This window comes from Amia ocellicauda, chromosome 16 (assembly GCF_036373705.1).
Source record: "Amia ocellicauda isolate fAmiCal2 chromosome 16, fAmiCal2.hap1, whole genome shotgun sequence".
Taxonomy (NCBI): domain Eukaryota; kingdom Metazoa; phylum Chordata; class Actinopteri; order Amiiformes; family Amiidae; genus Amia; species Amia ocellicauda.
The window spans coordinates 21,248,703-21,269,400 of NC_089865.1; the positions used below are offsets into that span (position 1 = coordinate 21,248,703).

General features: G+C 40.9%; 1 protein-coding gene across 2 annotated transcripts; it reads left to right on the forward strand.

Annotated features, from left to right (window-relative positions):
• Positions 1-350: 350 nt before the first annotated feature.
• Positions 351-19,421, forward strand: nab1b (NGFI-A binding protein 1b (EGR1 binding protein 1)). 2 transcript variants are annotated; one of them, XM_066687847.1, is made up of 8 exons: positions 351-955; positions 4,971-5,813; positions 6,383-6,516; positions 7,164-7,215; positions 11,104-11,223; positions 12,700-12,868; positions 15,976-16,128; positions 16,765-19,421. In XM_066687847.1, exons 2-8 carry the CDS (start codon positions 4,995-4,997, stop codon positions 16,851-16,853), a joined length of 1,536 nt encoding a protein of 511 aa, XP_066543944.1. In that variant the 5' UTR covers positions 351-955; positions 4,971-4,994; the 3' UTR covers positions 16,854-19,421. The 2 variants fall into 2 exon arrangements, with proteins under 2 accessions (XP_066543944.1, XP_066543945.1); XM_066687848.1 differs by having other exon boundaries at positions 369-955; positions 4,971-5,798.
• Positions 19,422-20,698: the final 1,277 nt, after the last annotated feature.

Below are 20,698 nucleotides of genomic sequence, written 5' to 3' on the forward strand. Positions count from 1 at the left end.
TTGCGTGACTTTGAAGTCTTTACAACAAATTAGACCAGCTTTTAAATTAAAGAGCACACAACTGCCCAGTACCACCTAAGCTGTATCAGACCCACACCGCGGTGCATTTTCACGGGCGGGTAAAGCATGCAGAGTAGCCGGACTGAGACGCATGCTAATGCAGGTTGTGGCTGCGTGGGCGGTGCGTGCGTGGGCGTTACCAACGACTTGTCATTTTTTATGGTCTTAACATGATACGACACACACACACATACTATATAATCTTTCGATAAATATACAGAAATGGATATGAACGCATTCTATAGTCCAACGTCCAGCGGGCCGGGCCTGGGGACTCGCACAGCGCAGGTGCGGGAGAGACGTGGGGACCTCGCCTCGTGCTGCGCGTGGATTATTTGGATTATTAATTGAATGCACGGGAGCTATAGGACGACAGGGGCAGGTATTTGAAGTAGGGGCACCATTTTCACCGGCTCCCTGCCTGCCCGCCCGCCGCTGCGCTGTGATGCTTGGTATTCCATGCAGCGGCCTCCCACGCCCCGCCGCCGCCCACGCCAGGATCTGCGTCACGCAGCAGCGTGGGAGTGAGAGAGCAATGTAGCAAGAGCGGAATATCCCAACTCGAGCAGTAGGGGAGGAGGGGGAAACCATCAGCTCCCAGGCCCTGCGTACTAAAACTACACACACTCACATTGTACGTACACAGTGTTAAGGGCGACCCGAAAGACGCCGAGCAGTCCGTGGCGGAATCGAAGAGTGCGACTGCGCGGCGCTGCTGGAGCGGCCGGACCTGCTCGCTGTGAGGGCGCATCCTCCCCCTGTCAGCAGGACGGCTGGAAGATACGTCCCAGTCCTTCACAAGGGCTAGATGCAATTACTTCTGGCTGGACACTGACACGCAATAATAGAGTGAAGAAAGGGATTCTGTAAGAAGTCAACCTATAGGAGAAAGAAGGTATGTATGGATGCAGTTGGTAGAAAGGAAGGGAGACTTTGTATGGCTTGTGTTGCTGCGCTGCGCTGGGGATTATTGCAGTCCATGTGCTTGTGACTTTATAATAAAGAGTGAAGTGCAGTCTTGCCCATGTTGGCAGGAAGGACGGGGTGGATTTCGCTGCTGTGTGGGTGAATCCCAGTGAAATCCAAAACGCAGGAAAGGCTCCAGTGGGCGTTCAGCAGCAGCTGTGTAAAGAAGGCATTCAATAATGCATCCTTTTGCTTTTTCTTTCTCCCATATTTTTTTTTTTCACCAAAATCCCTTCTCCAAAAGGTGGTTTTCTTTTGTGGGAATGCATACTATCCTCCGGGTTTGACACTTCGGATTGGCAAATGCACTTCTTATTTCTATTTGTGTTTATTGTACTTATTGATCTTGCAGCTGGTTAACTTTCTGTGCACTTTTGTTTTTTTGAAAATGTTCACTTAATGTGTCAGCTGGTAATAATGGATTTTGCAGAAGTGTGCAAAACAGAGATATATACAATTATAGCTTTAGGATAGCTATATAGGATAGGATAGGATAGGATGTTGAAGCTGCAGCAATTATTATAATAATGATTAGTATTAGATCAATTAAATAAATGATAATAACAACCACAGCAAAATATCAGTGTAGACCATAGAAAGATGCATGATTTGGGATTACATTATATGTGAATATGCTGCACCTAAGCACTATTAATAATATAGTTTTAACACAGTTATTGATGTGTATATAACAGGTCTATACTTGTTAATATTTGTAAAAAAAAAAAGCATACCACAACACCTGTTCAGATAATAAGTGCATGCTTTACTAGCTTTCACAATGAGTCTATTAATGACAAAGTATGTTATTGTTGTAGTTTTAGACTGAAATGTGTTTGTGCTCATTTACATTTTATACATGTGTAGAAGCTGCATATATATGAACATACTTCAACATCTGAATTGTGAGTTTCCTGCTTTTGCTGATCTGTGGTCTCACTGTTGTCCCATAAACCTGGATTTTAAGTATTCTCAGACATTATTTAAATGATCATTGTTTAATCCCAGGCTTTGAGCCCATTGTCATGGTCTTCCAGTTAGAATCGGTTTCCTCTGTGTGTGTTTTTTATTTTTCTTGTTGGTGCCGGAGAGGTAAAGGTCTTTCCGCATCATCAGAGTTTAAAGTAGACAAGGTTCTTGACAGGTGGAACTTCGGGTTTCATTGCTTCCAGTTGGGATCCCAATAGACAAATTAGGCTCTTGTGGGATCTTCATATGTTCAGAACAGGAAGTGGAGAGGGGCAGGCGAGCGTGTGTCCGCAAACACGTGTTCCCGGATGGAGAGTTAGAGGGGCTCCCATTGCAAAATAAATACATAAATAAATAAGACATCCCACCCATATAAGGATTTATTGCTTGACAGGCTGAGGGATGTATATGTACTGATTTGTTAAGGACTCCTCTTCTATTTTTTTATTTTAAGGGGGAGGTATACTTTCACAATAATGTGCTGACTTGTAAAGCCCTATTATTACTTTGCTGAAGTTGTTTTATTTTTATTCATTTTATTCTCTGCCCAAAGTGCAATATTTTCTTGCTTTTACCAAACCACCTCCTGCAGACAGATATGTTTTGATAACATTGGGTGGGTTGGCCATGTTGGAGTTTCCCTCATCACTCAAAATTGTCTGCTTGAAGTCGAGAACGTGTGTTTTTACAAAGTGGGGGCACACGTTGGATGTGTTTGAAGCGTGTAGATATCCATTGTTATCATACGTTACAAGAGTAGTGGTGAGTGCGGTGATGAAAAATGTTTGTGCTGTTCAAGGGAAAGCGAGCTTGACTTCCAACAACCTTCAATAGTTTGGCATTCAAATATATTCAGCCTGTTATGTTATTAGATTAGTGTTTCCCTGCTTCAGTTTGCATATTGTTTACTCTGTACTAGGTTGAATAATTTCATATTATGTCATCAGGCTGGGGATGTTTTGTGACTTTTCAGATGTGACGTGAGTGCAGGTTCAGGGCAGGAGGGTGTGGGGGTGGTGGTGGCGGCAGTGGGATTTCTGAATTATCCAGTGTAGTCAGTCAACTTCGCTATATAACAGCCGAACACAATAAAACAATTGGCTGTCTGTGACATAGCAAAGCTAGTTTTGCAATGATTGTTTTTTGATAACTGAGATTTGAACAGTAAAATGGGTTTCCCAGCTCTCGAGCATGCAAAAGCACAGATTAACTGCATTCTAAGCCTGATAAACCGCAATTGACAATTGAAAGACAGACCCTGTTAATTTCCTAATAGGCCATTTCTTCATGACTGCAGACACTTCATGAAAAAAGCATGGAAAATACCATTGGTTACAAGCTGGGGGGTTTTGTGTGTGTGTGTGTGTTTAAGCATCATGAACACTGTAACTTCTCAAGAACGTAAGCTGTCTTGTAGAAAACAAAGAAGGGGTCTTCAAATGTTAGTTACTAGCTAGTTTCTAAAATTGACACCATAGTCACTCTTGAGACGTGATGCTTTTTGCCCTTGCTTTTAGAGCATGGTTAATATTATTTCCTGTACACTTCAAACGCCTAATTGGGGAAAAACAAGCTTCAGCGATTAGAGAGATTTTGGAGAACAATTAACGTCTCATTTAGAGTTTTTGACGCTAAAAATTAAACCAGAAGCTGGTAGTTCCCGTCAAGATGATGCTGTTTTCAAAAAACACTGAAAGCAGCTTCAGACGAGGCGCTAATGTTGGAATGAAGCGCACTAGTCTCCGTCTCTGGCTCGGTGAAGAAGTCATTTGTTTAACCTTTTTTTTTTTTTTTTTTTTTACTTCCACTGCATGCAAATGGGAAACAAAGCCTAGCAGACAAAGAAGGCAGATGTAACTGAGTCACTGACGTGGTTTGACTGATTTGAAGTTCAACCATGTCAGGCTAATTTTGCAATAATTAATTATGATCCAAGTTTTGACTCAAAAGTTGGGACCTACAGCTGTAGTAAAGCCGACACTCATCTCCTGTTACTTGATGAGGATCAAGCAAATATAAAATTAGAATTCGACCTGTGTCACAGACAAAGTTATGCTAATAGCGTAAATCGCCTAAAGTATGTTCTCCATCTGGTTCTAAAGAACTAATAAATAGAGTGCACTTTACACACCATTTGCAGAGAGATAGTCTTACTTAAAAAATAATTGGCAGAAGCACAGCGGGCTCTTGACATCTTACTGTAAAAGAGAGGAAATCAATGACTTCAGAGAGATCACTTCACTCTGTGTTTTGCTGCACATATAATATTGTTTAAACTCCGGTGCCTTTGCTCATGGAAATCCTGATCCGGGTGAGGTGACCTGCTTGTTGAGGAAGGGTTTCTCTGTACAGTATCCATCACTCGGGAAGAAGCTATTGTGAAAATATTTCCAAGGGCACTGTATGTTTGTTTTGTGGGTTTTTTCTTTTTGTTAGTTTATTTGTTTTTAAATGATCTAGTGTACTTTATATCCCCAAGGAAATTAAAGTCATACAAATAGCACCAAAGTAAGGCAATAGTATCTGTTATCAGATTAAAACACTGCCTGAAATAATATGATGGTTAAAGATAGTAAAGGAAAAGCTGGTTTTGCTGGGCTGTGAAGGGATGATCAGCAATTAAGTGCAGGTGTGGAGGTGGGGGGTAAAAGCCAAGAATTCTTGAGATCCCTCAGTGATTGTATCCAGTACTGTTGCAAACTCCTCAACTGTACCACAGAGGTACCTTTTTCCTTTTTTCTTCTGGCTAAGCCTGCTATCAAGATCCTAACTTGCCAAGATCAGAGAACAATAGTTTAGCAAACAAGTGGAGTCTGTACTGTACTGAGGCCACCTACACACAGCAGAGGTGGAGTGTGGTATGTGGATCTCGGAGAGCTAAGGAGTCTGACAGACTGCCTTCTTTCTTACACTCAGACTGGGGTGCACATTTGCAAGTTCCTCACTCCCCCCCTCTTCCCTGTGTTGTTTTCTAGGTGCGACTCGCATCTCAGTCAGGTATGGCGGCGACTTTACCCAGAACCCTTGGGGAGTTGCAGCTCTACCGCATCCTCCAGAGGGCCAACCTGCTGTACTACTATGATGCCTTCATCCAGCAGGGCGGCGACGACGTGCAGCAGCTGTGCGAGGCCGGCGAGGACGAGTTCCTGGAGATCATGGCACTGGTGGGCATGGCCAGCAAGCCCCTGCATGTGCGCCGGTTGCAGAAGGCCCTGCGCGACTGGGTCACCAACCCTGCCCTCTTCAACCAGCCCCTGACCTCACTGCCCGTCTGCAGCATCCCCATCTACAAGCTGCCCGAGGGCTCACCCACCCTGCTGTGTAACAGCTACGAGAGGAGCGGCAACAACACCCGCGAGCCCCACGTCAAGATCCCCAAGTGCATCGCCACCACCTGCGTGGACCCCAGCAAGTCAGAGACCTCGGCCGGCTCGCCCATGCAGAGCGGGAGTGAGCCCCGGTTCTGGGCAGGTAGCCACGCCACCGAGAGCGAGCAGAGCCTGTCCCCGGCCGACCTGGGCTCGCCCTCGTCTCCCAGGGAAGGGCTGGAGGCGCTGGACGCGGCGGCCGTGCAATCGGTGGTGGAGTGCGTGGAGCGGATGGCCCAGGGTCTGCTCAAGGGCGAACCGGCCGAGGTCAAGGAGCAGCTGAAGAACAACAAGAAGCTGGCCAAGATGATCGGACACATCTTCGACATGAGTGACGATGACCCCCACAAGGAGGAAGAGATCCGCAAGTACAGTGCCATCTACGGGCGCTTCGACTCCAAGAGGAAAGATGGCAAGCACTTGACGCTGCACGAGGTACAAAGACACGCAGTGCGTATTTAAAAGCATTTTAAGTTAGCAGCAAAACCTTTTATTTTGGCAAAATACTTAAGGGTGTAAGTGCTTTTAAGAGACTGTGGGAGGGACCTCTTAATGGGAAAGTATGCAACGTGAATACTTCCAGAACTTTCTGAACGACTGAATTCCTGTTAGAAATGTTCTCCTATTCACGAACTAGTATATACAAGATAGACGTTTTTTATCATATACATCAGCTAGGAATTTTTTTCTCATTGAATATAACCTGTAGATGTGTAGGCCTATACCTTCTGGAGATGTAAAATCAAGTTTCCTTCACCATTTTACCAGTATTGGTACATGTTATGTAAACAGTTATGGAAAGTTATGGAAACCGAAGCAGATTGTAAATGCTTGAAATATGGTAAAACATAAGGTATGCAAGTAAGTTAATGTCTTCATTTGTTAACCAAAATGTAACTTTACTAAAGTCTGCAGTCAGTGTAACCCAGACATTGTGACCTGCAGTGAACTCCGTTTTAAAGAGGCATGACTGGTTTGGGTCGGGGATTGCTGACTGTTTTCCGATTTTTCACTCTCAGCTCACGGTCAACGAGGCTGCAGCTCAGCTGTGCATGAAGGACAATGCTCTTCTGACTCGCAGGGATGAGCTCTTTGGATTAGCGCGACAGATCTCCCGAGAGGTCACTTACAAATACACCTACAGGACCAGCAAGTAAGAGCCGCTCAACTGGATATTTCTCTGACCACTCGCATTCCCCGTCATACCTTTTATTTTTTCCCCTGCCACTCATAGTATATACCTTTTTAAAAGACTTTGGGAATTAGCATGATGGTAATTCTTGCAATTCCCCACAATTTATATACAATTCCCTCCTCTAAAGCAGAGTAACACAGTACAAGTAACCCTGCATACGGTGCCTGGCGTAGAGTATCTGTGAGAGGAGCGAATATGCAGGTGCAGGTGCTTCCTGGATTAAAGCTGATCTGAAAGGATTGTATTTTTCATTCAGCACTGTGTAAAATGTCAGTGGCTTTGAGCAAGTGCTTATCTGCACAGATCCTTGGCTGTTATGTGTTAGCAGAGTTAGTAGTAATTAATTTTAAGCTTGTTGACTATTTCAGTTTAATAAAAAATAAAAAAAAGTGATGAAAACCACTGAAATTACCCCCACCCCCGACATAAATGGCCGTAAAATGTCCATCTTGCTCAATATGCACAGTGCCAAGTTAATCTACAGAAATAAAAGAAGCATCAGCTACTTAACAAGGTATGTTATACTGAATTATAGTTTTTTAGTGGTGATTGTAGCTTTCTTTTCACATGATAAGGGGACAAATCCAGTTTCATTTCTCTTCCAGATCCCGCTGTGGAGACAGAGATGAGCCATCTCCGAAAAGGATCAAATCCGAGGTATGAATATTTGTCTTTATATCCAACCTACTGTTCCATAGTTGCCGATGTGGAGAATGTGCATGAGGGATGAATACTGCTTTTTGTGTAATTCCGTTAACCAAGAGTACACTTTGCTCTCCTTTAAAGCCCTCAATTAACAGGAACAAAAGTGATCTGCCACAAAACACGCACGCGTGAGCCGAGTTCAGCGATTGGGTTAGGAGGGCTTTGTAAGCAGTCAAGTATGAGGCCGGGTTGGAGAACGCACAGGCCTGGTCTTGTTGAAGTCTTCCATTCTAGTCAGTGACTACTTTGGCAATCCTGCTTTATAAACTTTTAAAGGCAAGGGACGCTCCTTGGTAACCCAGCAATGTTTGTTTCTCTTGTTCAGACCTATAAGAAACACAGAAGGCGTGGGGAGCGCATTGTGTCAGTAGATTTATGGCTCCTCACCAGAAGTGCACTGTATTATTATTGCAAATCGCATTAATCCTGGTATTACTCTTATCGGAAAATACATCAATGATGTAGTCAAGGTGACCTTCACAGAAATAACACAACACTGTACAAGCATAGGACTTCCTCCACCAATAATGCATTGGATCGGGAGACCTGTACAGTAATACAGTTTGTGTCTGCAGTTTGGATGTACCGATATGACAGCCATCGCTTTTTACATTAATTATGTGGTTTTCAAAGGTTTTTGCGACACAGTTCACGAGCCAGGCCGAAAATAACCCCAGACTGACAGATTTTACTTGACGGCAACAGAACTGTGACCTTCATTGTTTAAATAGCTAGATTCCACTCAGTCGAGGTATGTGATGGCAGGCGTGTGGGCTGGAAGTGTGGGAGTGTCCCTCAGGACAATCTGTCGCAAGTCTGTAGAAGTAGCTTTCTTTATTCCTTAAAAAAACACCATTGTGTGACGCCTACCCCGAAGTATTTCAGATACTTGTCACTCTTTTTTGCGTGTGTGTTTATGCGTACTAATACCCTTTGTGGATGGAGTTGTAGCTTGTGAGACTGTTGTCGTCCTGTCAGCTGTATCTGTCACCTGATGACGTTCCAATAGCACAGAGTTCCTGCCAGCTGTCTTCCCAAACATTTCCATTTCATTTTAAAAATCCCCAAACAAGAAAACTAGTTTTGTCTCCATCTCAGGTTGGCACTTTCATGTCTTTTTTTTTTAATAAAATAAAATCTTGTTGTCTGAAGCTGTGCATATGGCAGTTATCCCATTGAGTCTCATTAAGAACATATTTGATCTGTTTCCAACTATGTAATCTTGAATTTTTTGGAAAATTTCCCCCATCCTACAATTACTGTCTAAGCCCAAAGTGTGTGTGTCAAGAAATGTACAGGTTAATTTGCTTAACTTCTACCCTTTCAATTTGTAATGTGACGTATATGTGCGAGTGTGATGACAGATATAGAAACTTTGTGGTTTTCGACTATATAAAATAAGTGATAAGCTACACTAACAAGTTTTGTAGCTCTGCATTTTAGTGTATTACTGTTATATATATATATATATACTTGGGATATGTTTGAAATGCTATTCTCCATTTCATCATCATCATCATCATACTAATAATAATAAATAATAATATTATTATCAGTATAAATATGTTTTTATTTTTTGTCAGACACCCTTATCCAGGGCAACTTAGTTTACACAAGCATTACAATAATATAGTGTATAGCAGGCAAATGATGCACAACAGAACCTTATTCATAAAAAAAAAGAATACATAAATATAGGTGCATGTATTTGTAAGTAAAATTACAGATATGCAAGGCTGGAAATATTTGTAATATATCTCAGGATTTAAGGAGTTAAGGAAAGTATTTTCAACTCGAAGGGTTTTTAATATGAAACAAGGCAATCAGCCCCCCTTCCACACCTCCCACCTCCCCCTCCCATTAAGAACCATCTGCCCACCCACATTGAGAAGGAAAGCCCAAATGAGATCAAGTGCGCCTACCCATAATCTTGAGGTACAGATGACATCATTAAGTGGGTGCACTTGGAATCACCCACACCCATGCAGGCTTACAGTCACCGCAAGTGAATGTGAAATAAAAACACTGAGAAAGTCGCACTGAGCATGACCTGCCACTCTCCCTGGCCAAAGCCTTCTACCTAATTAGCCTTGACTAATATCTATATGAATTCATATTTTTTAACAAATGTGCTTATTTTCCCCAGTCTTCCCGTGAAAAAGTGCAAATAAATTGTATGGGGCAGTCCCGAGAATGGATTTTTCAGCACAGCATCCCAACTAGGTGAAGAATTATCCATTAACTTTACCTCACTCAAAGTGGGTGGATTTTCCCCAGATTTATATTTAGTTGTAGTCACACCATAGGGGTAAAGTCTCACATGAGACAATAAAAAAAAACAGGAAATAGTTTTTTTCAAAATGTTTTTATGAGTATACACTGCATGTATGATTTAAGAGCTTTCATCAATTTAGGAAGTTACCTTTCAAGTACTGCAGATAATGGTAATTAATTAATTAATGAATTAATGGCTGCTTAATTCCAAAAGCTGTATGTCTAATGCAAAGATAGGAGTGAAAATATTTGAAAGGATTGTTTTAGTGAGTAGTGACACTAATCCAATGACCTCAACAGTGAGAAGTCTGGAATAATTAAGGTGATGCAGCAGATTTAATTGTTGATTATAACTATGAACTGTGCTCAAAGCCTCACTGTCTTGCTGTATTTTTACAAAGGTTTTATCCACAGAGAATCAAAAGCAATATAAATAAGATTAATTTGTCCCTCAGTCTAGTAAAATTTACAACAGGCTGGCTAAAGTGTGATTAAGTGGAACAATGCCCATTATCAATAATCGAGGGAGATGTATGCCGGTAAACATGAATTCACACCTTTTTTGAATTATTCTGTAAAGTTTGAAAAAAAGTAATTACAAGACGTGCCTCCAGATCCCAGCAGGAAGAGCGACCTCCTCCTGAAATAAACACAGATGCTTCAGTTCTCAGGAGACACTGCCTGCATTTATGTCTCATATTTCCCTGAAAAATAAAAGTCCCAGATTTACTAGTCTAGCAATGTGACAAGAAGTACACTGGGATTGTTCGGTGGCAAAGTCACAGACCTTCCTGTCTTTTTTTGTTTGTTTCCCAGTGTTGACGAATCTAAAACATTGTCCTGTACTATTCAACATGGAACAATACAATGTACGAAACCCTAGATTGTCTGCCAGAGTCCAGTGTTTTAATCCAGTTACACTGTCAGTGTTTTTCAATATTCCATATGTCCCCTAATCAATATATTTTGGCCATATCCAGGAACTTTGTGAAAGACATGGACTTTTGTCTCTCAAAATCACAAGCAGGTGACCCAGAGATAAAACTGAATGTTTTGCTAGAATTAGTCAAGCTGTCAATGGGGGCGTTATAAATAAAAGTTGCTTAATTATCTTCTACTGCATCTGACTGCTAAGGCACAGTATATTTACTGCTGTGATGCCTAATTCCATTTGTGTTTTTTTTTTTGCAAATGTAGCCGTATGATGTCAGATGGTAAATGCCATGAAAGCAGCTGGTCCAACAGCATTATTGTGTGCATTCAGCCGGATTAGAATCGACTTGGCATCTCAGACATCCCACTTCTCCTACATAAAACGGTTCAACTTTCACTACATTTCACGGCCTGTTACCACACAGCGCTGCGTGATCCTCAAAGTGCAACGCAGCACTCATCTCGCCATGTTACTGCCTCTCCCCGCTGCTCGGCACAGGGGTTAAAAACCCTGGGGAGTCACTGAATCACCGTCAGGGCTGCAAAGGCTGTAAATGTTCTGTTTGCTGTGAAGAGAGTCATGAGTCCCACGCTAATAACTTGTTTTTTTGTTGTTTGTCCCTGGTTTCGCAGGAAGGCTTTTTCGATATTCAGGAGGCACTACAGACCATTCAGCAGCGGCAGGAGACGTTGAAGGAGCAGTTGGCGCACGCGAAGTCCAAAGGGGAGGAAAGCGTTGGTCGAAACATCCAGGTGACCGACACCGTGGTCTAACCATTTGTGTTTACTTAAATACACTTACTTTTTCCTATCAACACTTTAGAGAATCCCCCTAAAGAGTTGCCAGACATGGGTGCTGAGGACTGTGAAGGGGCATCACACTACATGAGTCATCAAGCTCTGGTGTCACACCTTAGTGCTGCAGTGAACTCCCCATATCTTTTAGCCAGGGGCCTCTCCCAAACCCAAAATACCAAGTTCGCCCTGTTTGTGTTTGCCTGGGTAGTGATTCATGTCTTCTTGGCCTGAGATGAGTTTGACCCTCAAAGCTGAAGGGCTTGAAAGGATACAGTAACTTCCTTTTTCCTCTTTGTTTCCTGATTATCTGTAATGTCTGTCTGCTGTTGCCCACCGCTGTGAATGGCCAGCAGCTTTTGTGGAATACGGTTTCTAACTTCAATATAAGAAAGATTTGTTGTTCTATTGAGGTAGAGGATTGTCACAACTGGAGGGAAATGTTTTGTGTTAAGTTGAACAAATCCCTGTGGATTTTAAACTGCTAATGACTGCTATAACTATTTCCATCCTCAGTCTTGTTTGTGTATTATTATGCACTCTATGTAGCCATAAAAGATTTGTCAGAGGGTGTCTCTCTGTAGGCCTAAGAGTTTTGTGCATTTTTTTAAATTTAAATTTTATTTGCGCTGTCTGCCTTTCACCAGCCCTCAGATTACATCACCACTGTGCTTAAAATACCCAGCCCAATTATCTTTTCGAAAGGGCTTGTCTTTTTATGAAGGAAAAAAAAAACATATTGAATGGCAACATCCATTTACATTTGTCTGAGATTCCAGTAAGCATTTAAAGTTAAAAGCCAGCAGTTTTGTATTTCAGCAGCAAAATAGATTTACATTTTTAAAAATTTTACTAATTAAAATTACAGTAACTTGTGCTCATGGCCTATGGGAAACTGAGATATTACCTCGTAGAATGGGTGAAATATTAACCACAGGAGATTAGAATTTCTTTTGAGAATTTACTGCATTACGTGACTTTATATTAATATTCAACAGTAGGGTCTGGCAGCTCAGAGTGTAAATTGATTAATATATAAATAGGCAGTGTATGCACCAGACAGTTATAACATAACATTTAGATTTTCTTTTGTTATTTTTAGAATTTAATTTGCTGTCCAGCTGCTACCACTTTTTTTTTTACTTTGGCTTTTTAAACACTTTGAGATGCATTTTGAGAAGGCACTATATAAAAAAAGGTTTATTATTATTATAATTATTATACATTGAAAATATATGGTGAGTTTCATTTCTAAAATGTATTTTCAAAATATACTTTGGGATTTTGTATTTTGGGATATTTAAAATGTATCCAATAAGTAAGAAATATATATTTATTCCATATGGATAGGACTACATGTCGGCAGGGACAGTTTTGAGCACCATAGCGCCGTTCTTAATGCTGAACGCTAACCGACTCCTTCCCGCGCTGTAGGCCCAGCTGGAGAGACTGGTGGCCAAGCAGATGGAGATCGTCCACGACGCAGCCGCTCAGGAGCGACTGCAGGCCCTGGACTGGCGTGTGCCGCCCACCGCCTTCAGACACGGCGCCGACAAACAGAGCACCAACGGGCTGAGTGCAGAGAAGCTCAGCGATCGGCAAGGTGAGGCCCTCTCCCGCGGTGGCACCGTAAATCTGAAGCATCTGGTGTAGAACAAAGATGGTGCTCCTCAAAATACGTGTGTTTCTGTATGCCAAGGGTTAAACCGATCCTCAGCACAATGTAAGTATCGCACAACTGTCGGTTCATTTCTTGATGCATGTTTTACAAACCTGTGAAAAACCATGTGCACCGCGATGGTAGTTTAATAGTATTAAACACATAGCATGATACAGAGCTGACTCAAACCCATCTCTCTCTATTAGCCTTAAGCTTGTCTGCTGACTGGCACAGTTTGTTATATAAGTATGGTGGGAAAGGTGGACACTATTTTAAGGAGGTGTCGGTTGTAATAGGTCCCTGACATCGATTTTATTTTCTTACGGAAGTGGGGGGGGGGGAGGCGGAAGGTGCCAGTGGCTTTTTTTTTTTTACCAGCTTTGTTGCAGAGAGCGAGTTCAGTTTAGACGTCTGCATCTGCTTGCTGGATTAGAGCAGTTCAGGCCAGGCACGATTGAATCAGAGCCACTTCAGTGGACACGTGGGCAGCTCAAAAGGTGTAGTGATGATAGGCCGCCGTTGTTTGCGAAAGGAATTAGTAATGAGAACTTGAGTTCCCTTTCCATTAATAGAACAAGAGCTGTGAGTGAAATAATGATACTCCCTGTATTTCATTTGGTCTACAAGCAGTATGGCAGTCACAAAGAAAACGTGATTTTTGTTAAGGTACTAAACTGTGAAGAGAATACAAGGCCAAATGATTGGTTGTGTTTAAGGGGGGGAAGTATCTAATAATATTCTCTTTAAATAGGTTAATCTTTACTTAAGCCTGTGTGCCTTCAGGAGGTCGAATTCAAGTGTGCCTCACCAGGCATTTAGTGACTTTTCTTTTTGTTTTTGGAGAGGCATTTGTCATGGCAGCATGACCCTTAAAATGTCTTTATAGAAAAAAGAGAAGAAAGAAAGTGGTTCCCCTCAGAAAGTCAGACGCTCTGTGTCTGAGTGAATGTGGGGGCTGCTGTCGTATGTCATCTGTCGTCATCATTTTTTCTTTTTTTTTTCTCTCTAATTTCGCTTTCATTTTTTGTTGGTGCTTGACAGCTCGAAGCCTCACGCAGGGGAAAGGGCATGCGTGGACGGGGATTTCCTGTACGATTATACAAGAGTGCAAAACCTGAAATTATTCCTGTGCGCAGTACAATGTATTCTTAGCGATATTCAAGACTATAGGTCAGCGTTTGAAATTAGTGGCAGGTGTGTTGTTTAACATGTCCATTACATTTTTGAATCAATAATTTATCTGGATTTTTAAACAGATGTTTACACAGGTTGTCTTTCTTTACGGTGTAACCATTTGTTAAAAATATGCTGCACCAGGTGTTGCTTGTGAATCTTTAAAACTGTAACAGCTGAGACGTTTGTTTCAAACGCACAAATCGCTCGCCACAAATGTCACGTAAACAATATCCGTTTTAATGGGCGGAGCTACAACAAGCTACAAAAAACATGATATTTTAACATACTTTTGTCACAAATTGCTTTAGCCTGATGAAGTACCAGTGGTCCAGAATATTTACTCTTACAAAGATTATTATACAGATGATTATTATTATTATTATTATTATTATTATTATTATTATTGAACTTGATTGAACATGTGCAGACAGCACTCATCTGTAAAAGCAAAGGCAGTTATGCCAATTGCTGAAAAGCTACTGTGTGATCATGAGATATTTCTAGGAGCAAGTCAGCGTGAGTGAAACCATCCCTGAGTTGCCTGGCCTCTGATTCATTGCGTTTCTCACACTGTTGGTTTCAGAATTATGATACCTGGAATTAAGGACAGTTTCACTACGATCCATAGACTGAATTGAGCAAAAATATCGAACTGCTGACGTCAGGAACGCGCAGCGCAATTAGCATCAGTCCACCCAATGCTTTTGGTTGTTAACAGTTTGTTAATCATCTCTGTAATGTGAGTTAATCCAGTTGCAGTATATTTTATTACGCATTTTTAATTCTAAAGAAAAAAAGAGCCACAAATCCATGTTAAGAAGAACAATGAATTATCTTGTTGTGCGGTTTACAGAGATAAAGAGAGAGGGACCGAAAATGATTTAATTCTTGGCAGATTTCAGTGCCTCCCATTGCTGTCTTGCCTGTTACAGTGGTTAGATAACACACCTTTTATGCTGAGCATCCACTGTCTTATATCATGAAAGCTTCTGCCAAAACAGTTTAGGTCTTTCCCTTTCAACAGTGCAGCAATACCTCGGTTTGCACCTCCCACCGCCTTCCGCTCAGGTGTTGGTCTTACATAAGCATTCAGCATCTTGCCAACAAAGGCTCGTGTTCCCCTTCAGCTGCCTGTATTTTATGCATAGCTTTGCTTTTAAGGTTTTGGTCATTAGGCAACTTCACCATTCAGAAATGAAATCAAGATCTCATGTTCTAAACTATCTTTTAATATTTTTACTAGTGTTTTAGCTGAGTAAATTCCAGGCTAACTTTATGAAAGTGATTTCTCCAGGCACAAACTAGCAAATAAGAAAGGAGTCCACATTTTGTCACTCTTTACTACACCTCATTTATGTTTTTTTTTTTTTTTTTATGGGAACAAAACCTGCAAATTATCATTATTTTTGTATGATTATTCTTTTATTTATTTATTTATTTATTGTCAGAAGCCCTTATCCAGAGCGAATTACAGGTTACACAAGCATTACAAAAGTGCAGCACAAATGTATAATAATTGAACATTTTGTATGTGTTAACCATGCATTCTTGAGGACAGGATATAGTTGTCTTCTTGGCACATGGATGCAGTAGCAGTGTGTAATTTAGGTGGAGAATGTGAGGGGACTCACCTTGGATAGCCATAGGATACAAGTACAACTAAGTACAAATGTGCTCGAAACAGGCATCACATTTTATAGCATAAAACAGATTGTTTTTAGGTAATCCATAACTGTACTGGTCGCTTGCAGCTAGTCAATCGGCTATTAAATCATTGCACCCTTCATAACGGCAACCGACACAAGCATTGCAGGCGACCCAATCACCCACTGATGTGAGTGGCAGGTCAAGTGTTCTTCTTTTATCATCCGCAGCTGAAAAGCCATTAAACCTGAGGGTCCCCAGCCAGCAGAGGCACGCGGTGCAGCCACAGATGGCTTCAGAAGGGGAGTCGCTCCTGGGGAAGCAGCTCTCGAACGAATTGAAACGGTTTCACTCTTCCAGTGAAGGGAAAATGCAGTCTACAGGTGAGCTCTTGTTGATGGGCGTTGATTTTCCTCATTAAGGCCAGGGGGTACTTTTTCTACAGGAAGGCTTTGAAAGCAGTCTGACAGCAGCTGATTTGGGTGTATCTTCTGCGTGAATAGTACATTGAAAAACCTTGGCACTAGCTATCCCAACTATCTTTATCCTGCTGCTTAAATTGTGTAGAGGATTAGGGAGTGAGTATGTAGTTAGTAAATCTTAGTCTGTGGAGTTATCCTGTTTATTACCTTGTGCTAAGCCAGAGTAGACAGTTTCCCATTAACACACTTCACAGGTTGTCTTGAGACGAGGATGCATCCTTTTTGTGTAATGTGTTGTACCCACTGAAATTAAATGTATAACTTTGTCTGTGTTGATTGCTGAGCAAGACCACAGCACGTCAAATATTCTCAATTTGAAGAATTTAACTTCTGTTCAAACTCAAAACTACAAGAGAACAATTATGTGTTTGGACGAGTGCAATGTGAACCCAATAGCGTTCTGGTCCACATGAAGCTGCAGGACGACACCAGCCAACTTGAATTCACCTCCACAAAAATTCAAGTTCAGTGAAACTGATGTGAAACATACAGATACTTGCTGCTGATTCATTGTTATTGTCTCTGCTCTCTCCGCAGAAAACGGCTGCGTCACAGACTTCTCTCAGCGCGTCTTGAACCTCTCGGAGAAGAAAGTAATCAAATCAGAACCGGAAGATTCCAGATAGCCTCCCTTCCTGTCCCTTCTCCATGTTTGTACTGAACAAAATGTCTATCGGTAAATACTAAAACAAGCACAGCTACAATAGAGCCTTAACAACCAATGATGCCTCAAACATGATTTTTTTTGCCAAAGCGCCTAGACCTGTTAGTCTGCTACACCACGAAGCAAAAGAAGCTCCCTTCTCACTGGCTGTACAGTTATTCATTGCTGTTCACACAACCTGCGGCGAAAGCGGTTGTTTGTAGATACGTGTCATTCCAAAAGTTATGTATATGATGTTATTTAAGAATGTGCTGTGTATAAAGTAAATGTATTTCTTTGGAAACTTAACTTCTCTCTATACAGCGGTTGTTATGTGCCTGTAAATCAGTAGATCGATCAGGATGCCAGTATATGACACAAAAACTAAAAATGGTGAACTAAAAGTCTTTTATGTGCATTCGAAATGGTGTATCCTGATTAAACCATTTGGCACAGTAACACTTTATTAATAGGCCCATAGAATACTTAAAGAAATCCCTGGACTGCAAGACTTTCCCAAGTCCTGTTCCGATGTCCGAGGCTTACTTTCAGTATTAAATGGACGCGGTTCTTCTGGAATTTGCTAGTGTTACACCGGAGTGTCTGAAATAATAGAGAGAGTGTGCACAGTCAGACGAAGCAGACTGCATTCTGTACTACAGGGCGGGTCCTGCCACGCGCTGAAGCCGCAGCCTCAGCCATTCAGAATAAGCACAAGTCATTTCTCATTCTCGGTGTTCTGTCGTCTTGAGAGTACGGAGAGATCCCGAAGCATTTCTCAGTCTAAAGTACGATTGGGAGATCACACGGCATGCTTTGAGGAAAGGAGTAGTCCTGTACATAAAGAGACTTTAAAAAAAGAAAACCTGACACTGGGGGTTTTATCACTTGCAATGTGTTTCCTCCATGGACCTTACAGCATCGATTCCAATACAATGTATATTTTAGTAGAGCAATACTGAATAGTAGTCGTGGAGAATCCCAGTGATGGTGTCTTGTCCTTCTGGTTCGTTCACTGTACAATATCTTTGTGTTGACTAGTTTAGAAGTCCTAGTTCTGATGATGTTTGAGATTACCTATAACCAATATGCACAAGTGTTATGTTCTTATTGCAACATATGTGCTGTTAGAATTAGCATCAAAGTATTCAACGTTTGTGTTTCAAATGAATATCTCACTGTTGGAAATTTCAAAGTAGTTAGACTAATGATGTGCATATTTAGGGCACTGGGTGCCTGATATTCATGTTCTTGTTGATGAGGTAGTTGCTCTTTCTTTCATTTGAAAGGTGTAGATTGGTTATGCTTTCAGGTTTCACACAGATACCTCCCTATAACTGTGTCCGTTTCACGCAGCCCTTTAGTTTGTTAACGGCTGTTGATGGTAAATACCGCAGCAGCCAACAGCAGCACTGACTTCCTAGACCTAAACCACATGCAATACCCTTTTTGAGTCAAGTGTTTTTCTTTTTTTGTTTTCCATTCTTTTTAGGAATGTCTTTTTTTTTTTTTTTTTTTTTTCAAAGAGTTAAAGCAAGAAATGTTCATATGTTAACAAAATCTTTGTACATTTGTTGAAGTAAAACCCAGGAATAAGAAACTGAAACCAATAACTGTGATATCTCTGAAATGGTATTTACAGTAAGAAAATGGGGATAAGGAATTGGAGACGTTCAAATTAAGAGTGAATGGGCACCAAAGTACTAGATAACAATTCTGGTACTACTAAACCCATGGTTGATTTATTTATTTTCTCTGAACTTGAGAAGTGGCATAACCCATTATGTCATTGTTGTTTTTCTTTACTTTTAATGTGTACTTTTAATGTGCTATGCTGAGGAAAACAAAAAAAACACTTTGGTAAAAGACAGCACAGCAGCCAGGAGAGGTTTCAAAGCTTTTTGCTGCAAATTGCACCTGCAGTTCCCTGAAAGGCGGTGTGACCTATTAAATGTCTTGGCAGATAAAATAAGCAATGAAAAGGGGAAAGCCAAACACACACGTTTGTTTTTTAGCTGCCTAATCAGCAGCTATAGGATCCAACCCAGAAAAGGAAGGGACTGCGGCAAGTAGCTTTGAAACTCCTCCAGCGTTTGCGATGATCTTGCTGCAATCAATTAGTGTTCAAAGGTTCACACTAAATAAGACCTGACTGCACCACAACCAATGCAATATATATATATATGCAACCACCAATGAGTTGTTCTTGAGGATGTTGCCTACATCCTCCCTGTCCTTCGTCAGTAACTGTGCCCTCCAATGTAGTTCTGTGAGTTAAAAGGGTAAATGTTTCTGTTGTCACTGCTTTGTAGTTTCGTTAATTTCCTTAGCCGACATACCCTGTACTGTATGTATGAAAAGAGGGAACAATGCATCTTCGATTGTGGGATCAAAACGTGTTTATTGTCAAGTAGACTTTATTTCTGTTCTTATCACTGTTGTGAGTGAAATGTTCGTTAGTGTCTGCATAGTATGCACCAGTTGTTTTGTAAACACTAATATATTTAATTTGTTATACAGCACATAAACATTAAACTCTATTTTTTTGAAAATCTGTGTGCGACCTTTTGTGCCGTGTCTTTTTTTTTTTTTTTGAACCAGGTGATGTTCTAGAAGAAGTATGCTGTAAAGTCCCAGTTAAGATGGAGAGCATTTGAAGCTACAACTGTTCATCTGAGAACTGAGATCATGAAAGAAAGATTTTTCATTTGCCCACCATGAATATCCAAAGCAATTTTCTTTTTCCCGTTATGTAATTGTAATTTTTTTAAACATGTTCTCATAAAGGACGGAGTTTAGATTTCCAAAGTGGCGTGGGTGTGTCTTTCAAAAAGTAGGGGTGATGAATTGTCACATTTAAAAAATTACGCCTATTGTTCTCACTGACACTAAGAAATCTGGGTTTTTTTGTGTTCATTTTTCCCCCCCTAACGTAACGTTTCCCTGGCTGTTTTTTTAGGCTAAACTTTTCCACTAAATACAAGCCATACAAATTTTCTCCGTTCTGTTTGTCGTTATTTAAAACGTTTTTACTTTTCTTTATTTTTCCCCCTGCACCACTTCAAACAAACATAACAACGTAGATTTTGGTACATGAGTGAAAGCTAACCCAATCTGACCGCTAATCTCTAATTCAGTCATACTTTTAATGGAAAGAAACAAAAGTATTTGCATAATTGGAAATTCTACTATGTTTATGCTGAGGCAGTCAGTTTGATGCAAAGAGCAGTTTAACACACGAGAAAAGTACTGTAACAGAAAAGATAAAAGCATCCTTTTTAATTGTGGTTTTCGAGAACAATTTAGAAAATAGATGATCATGTATTATTTGTGCAATCACGCATTCCTTCTTAGGCTTTAAGAAACAGGGAATTTTCCTGGGTTACACTGGTCCACTTCTGTTTTATTCCACCTTAGAGCTCATTACTGAATTGAACCAATTATTTTGATACAAACTGAACTGGCATGGTCTCTGTAGTTCTTAAAAGGTTGCTGGTTTAATATTGTGCATTGTCACAGTATTACCAGCGGGGAGTGTCTTCAACCCTGACCAGTATTCAAATACATAGTTAGGTCCATAAATATTTGGACAGTGACACAATTGTCATCATTTTGGCTCTGTACGCCACCAAAATGGATTTGAAAGGAAACAATCAAGATGTGCTTTAAGTGTAGACTGTCATCTTTAATTTGAGGGTAGTTACATCCAGATTGGGTGAACCATTTTTATATGTGGTCCCCCCACATTTAGGGGCTCAAAAGTATTTGGACAAACTAACATAATCATTAATTAAATTGTGAGTTTCAATTCTTGGTTGCAAATCCTTT

What these genes read in the sequence shown, in the direction of transcription:
- nab1b (XM_066687847.1), top strand. Translation starts at nt 4,995, where the DNA reads ATGGCGGCGACTTTACCCAGAACCCTTGGGGAGTTGCAGCTCTACCGC. An exon ending in ACGAGGTACAAAGACACGCA is followed by an intron (nt 5,814 to 6,382) that starts GTGCGTATTTAA and finishes TTTCACTCTCAG; the next exon opens with CTCACGGTCAACGAGGCTGC. An exon ending in AGGGAAAATGCAGTCTACAG is followed by an intron (nt 16,129 to 16,764) that starts GTGAGCTCTTGT and finishes CTCTCTCCGCAG; the next exon opens with AAAACGGCTGCGTCACAGAC.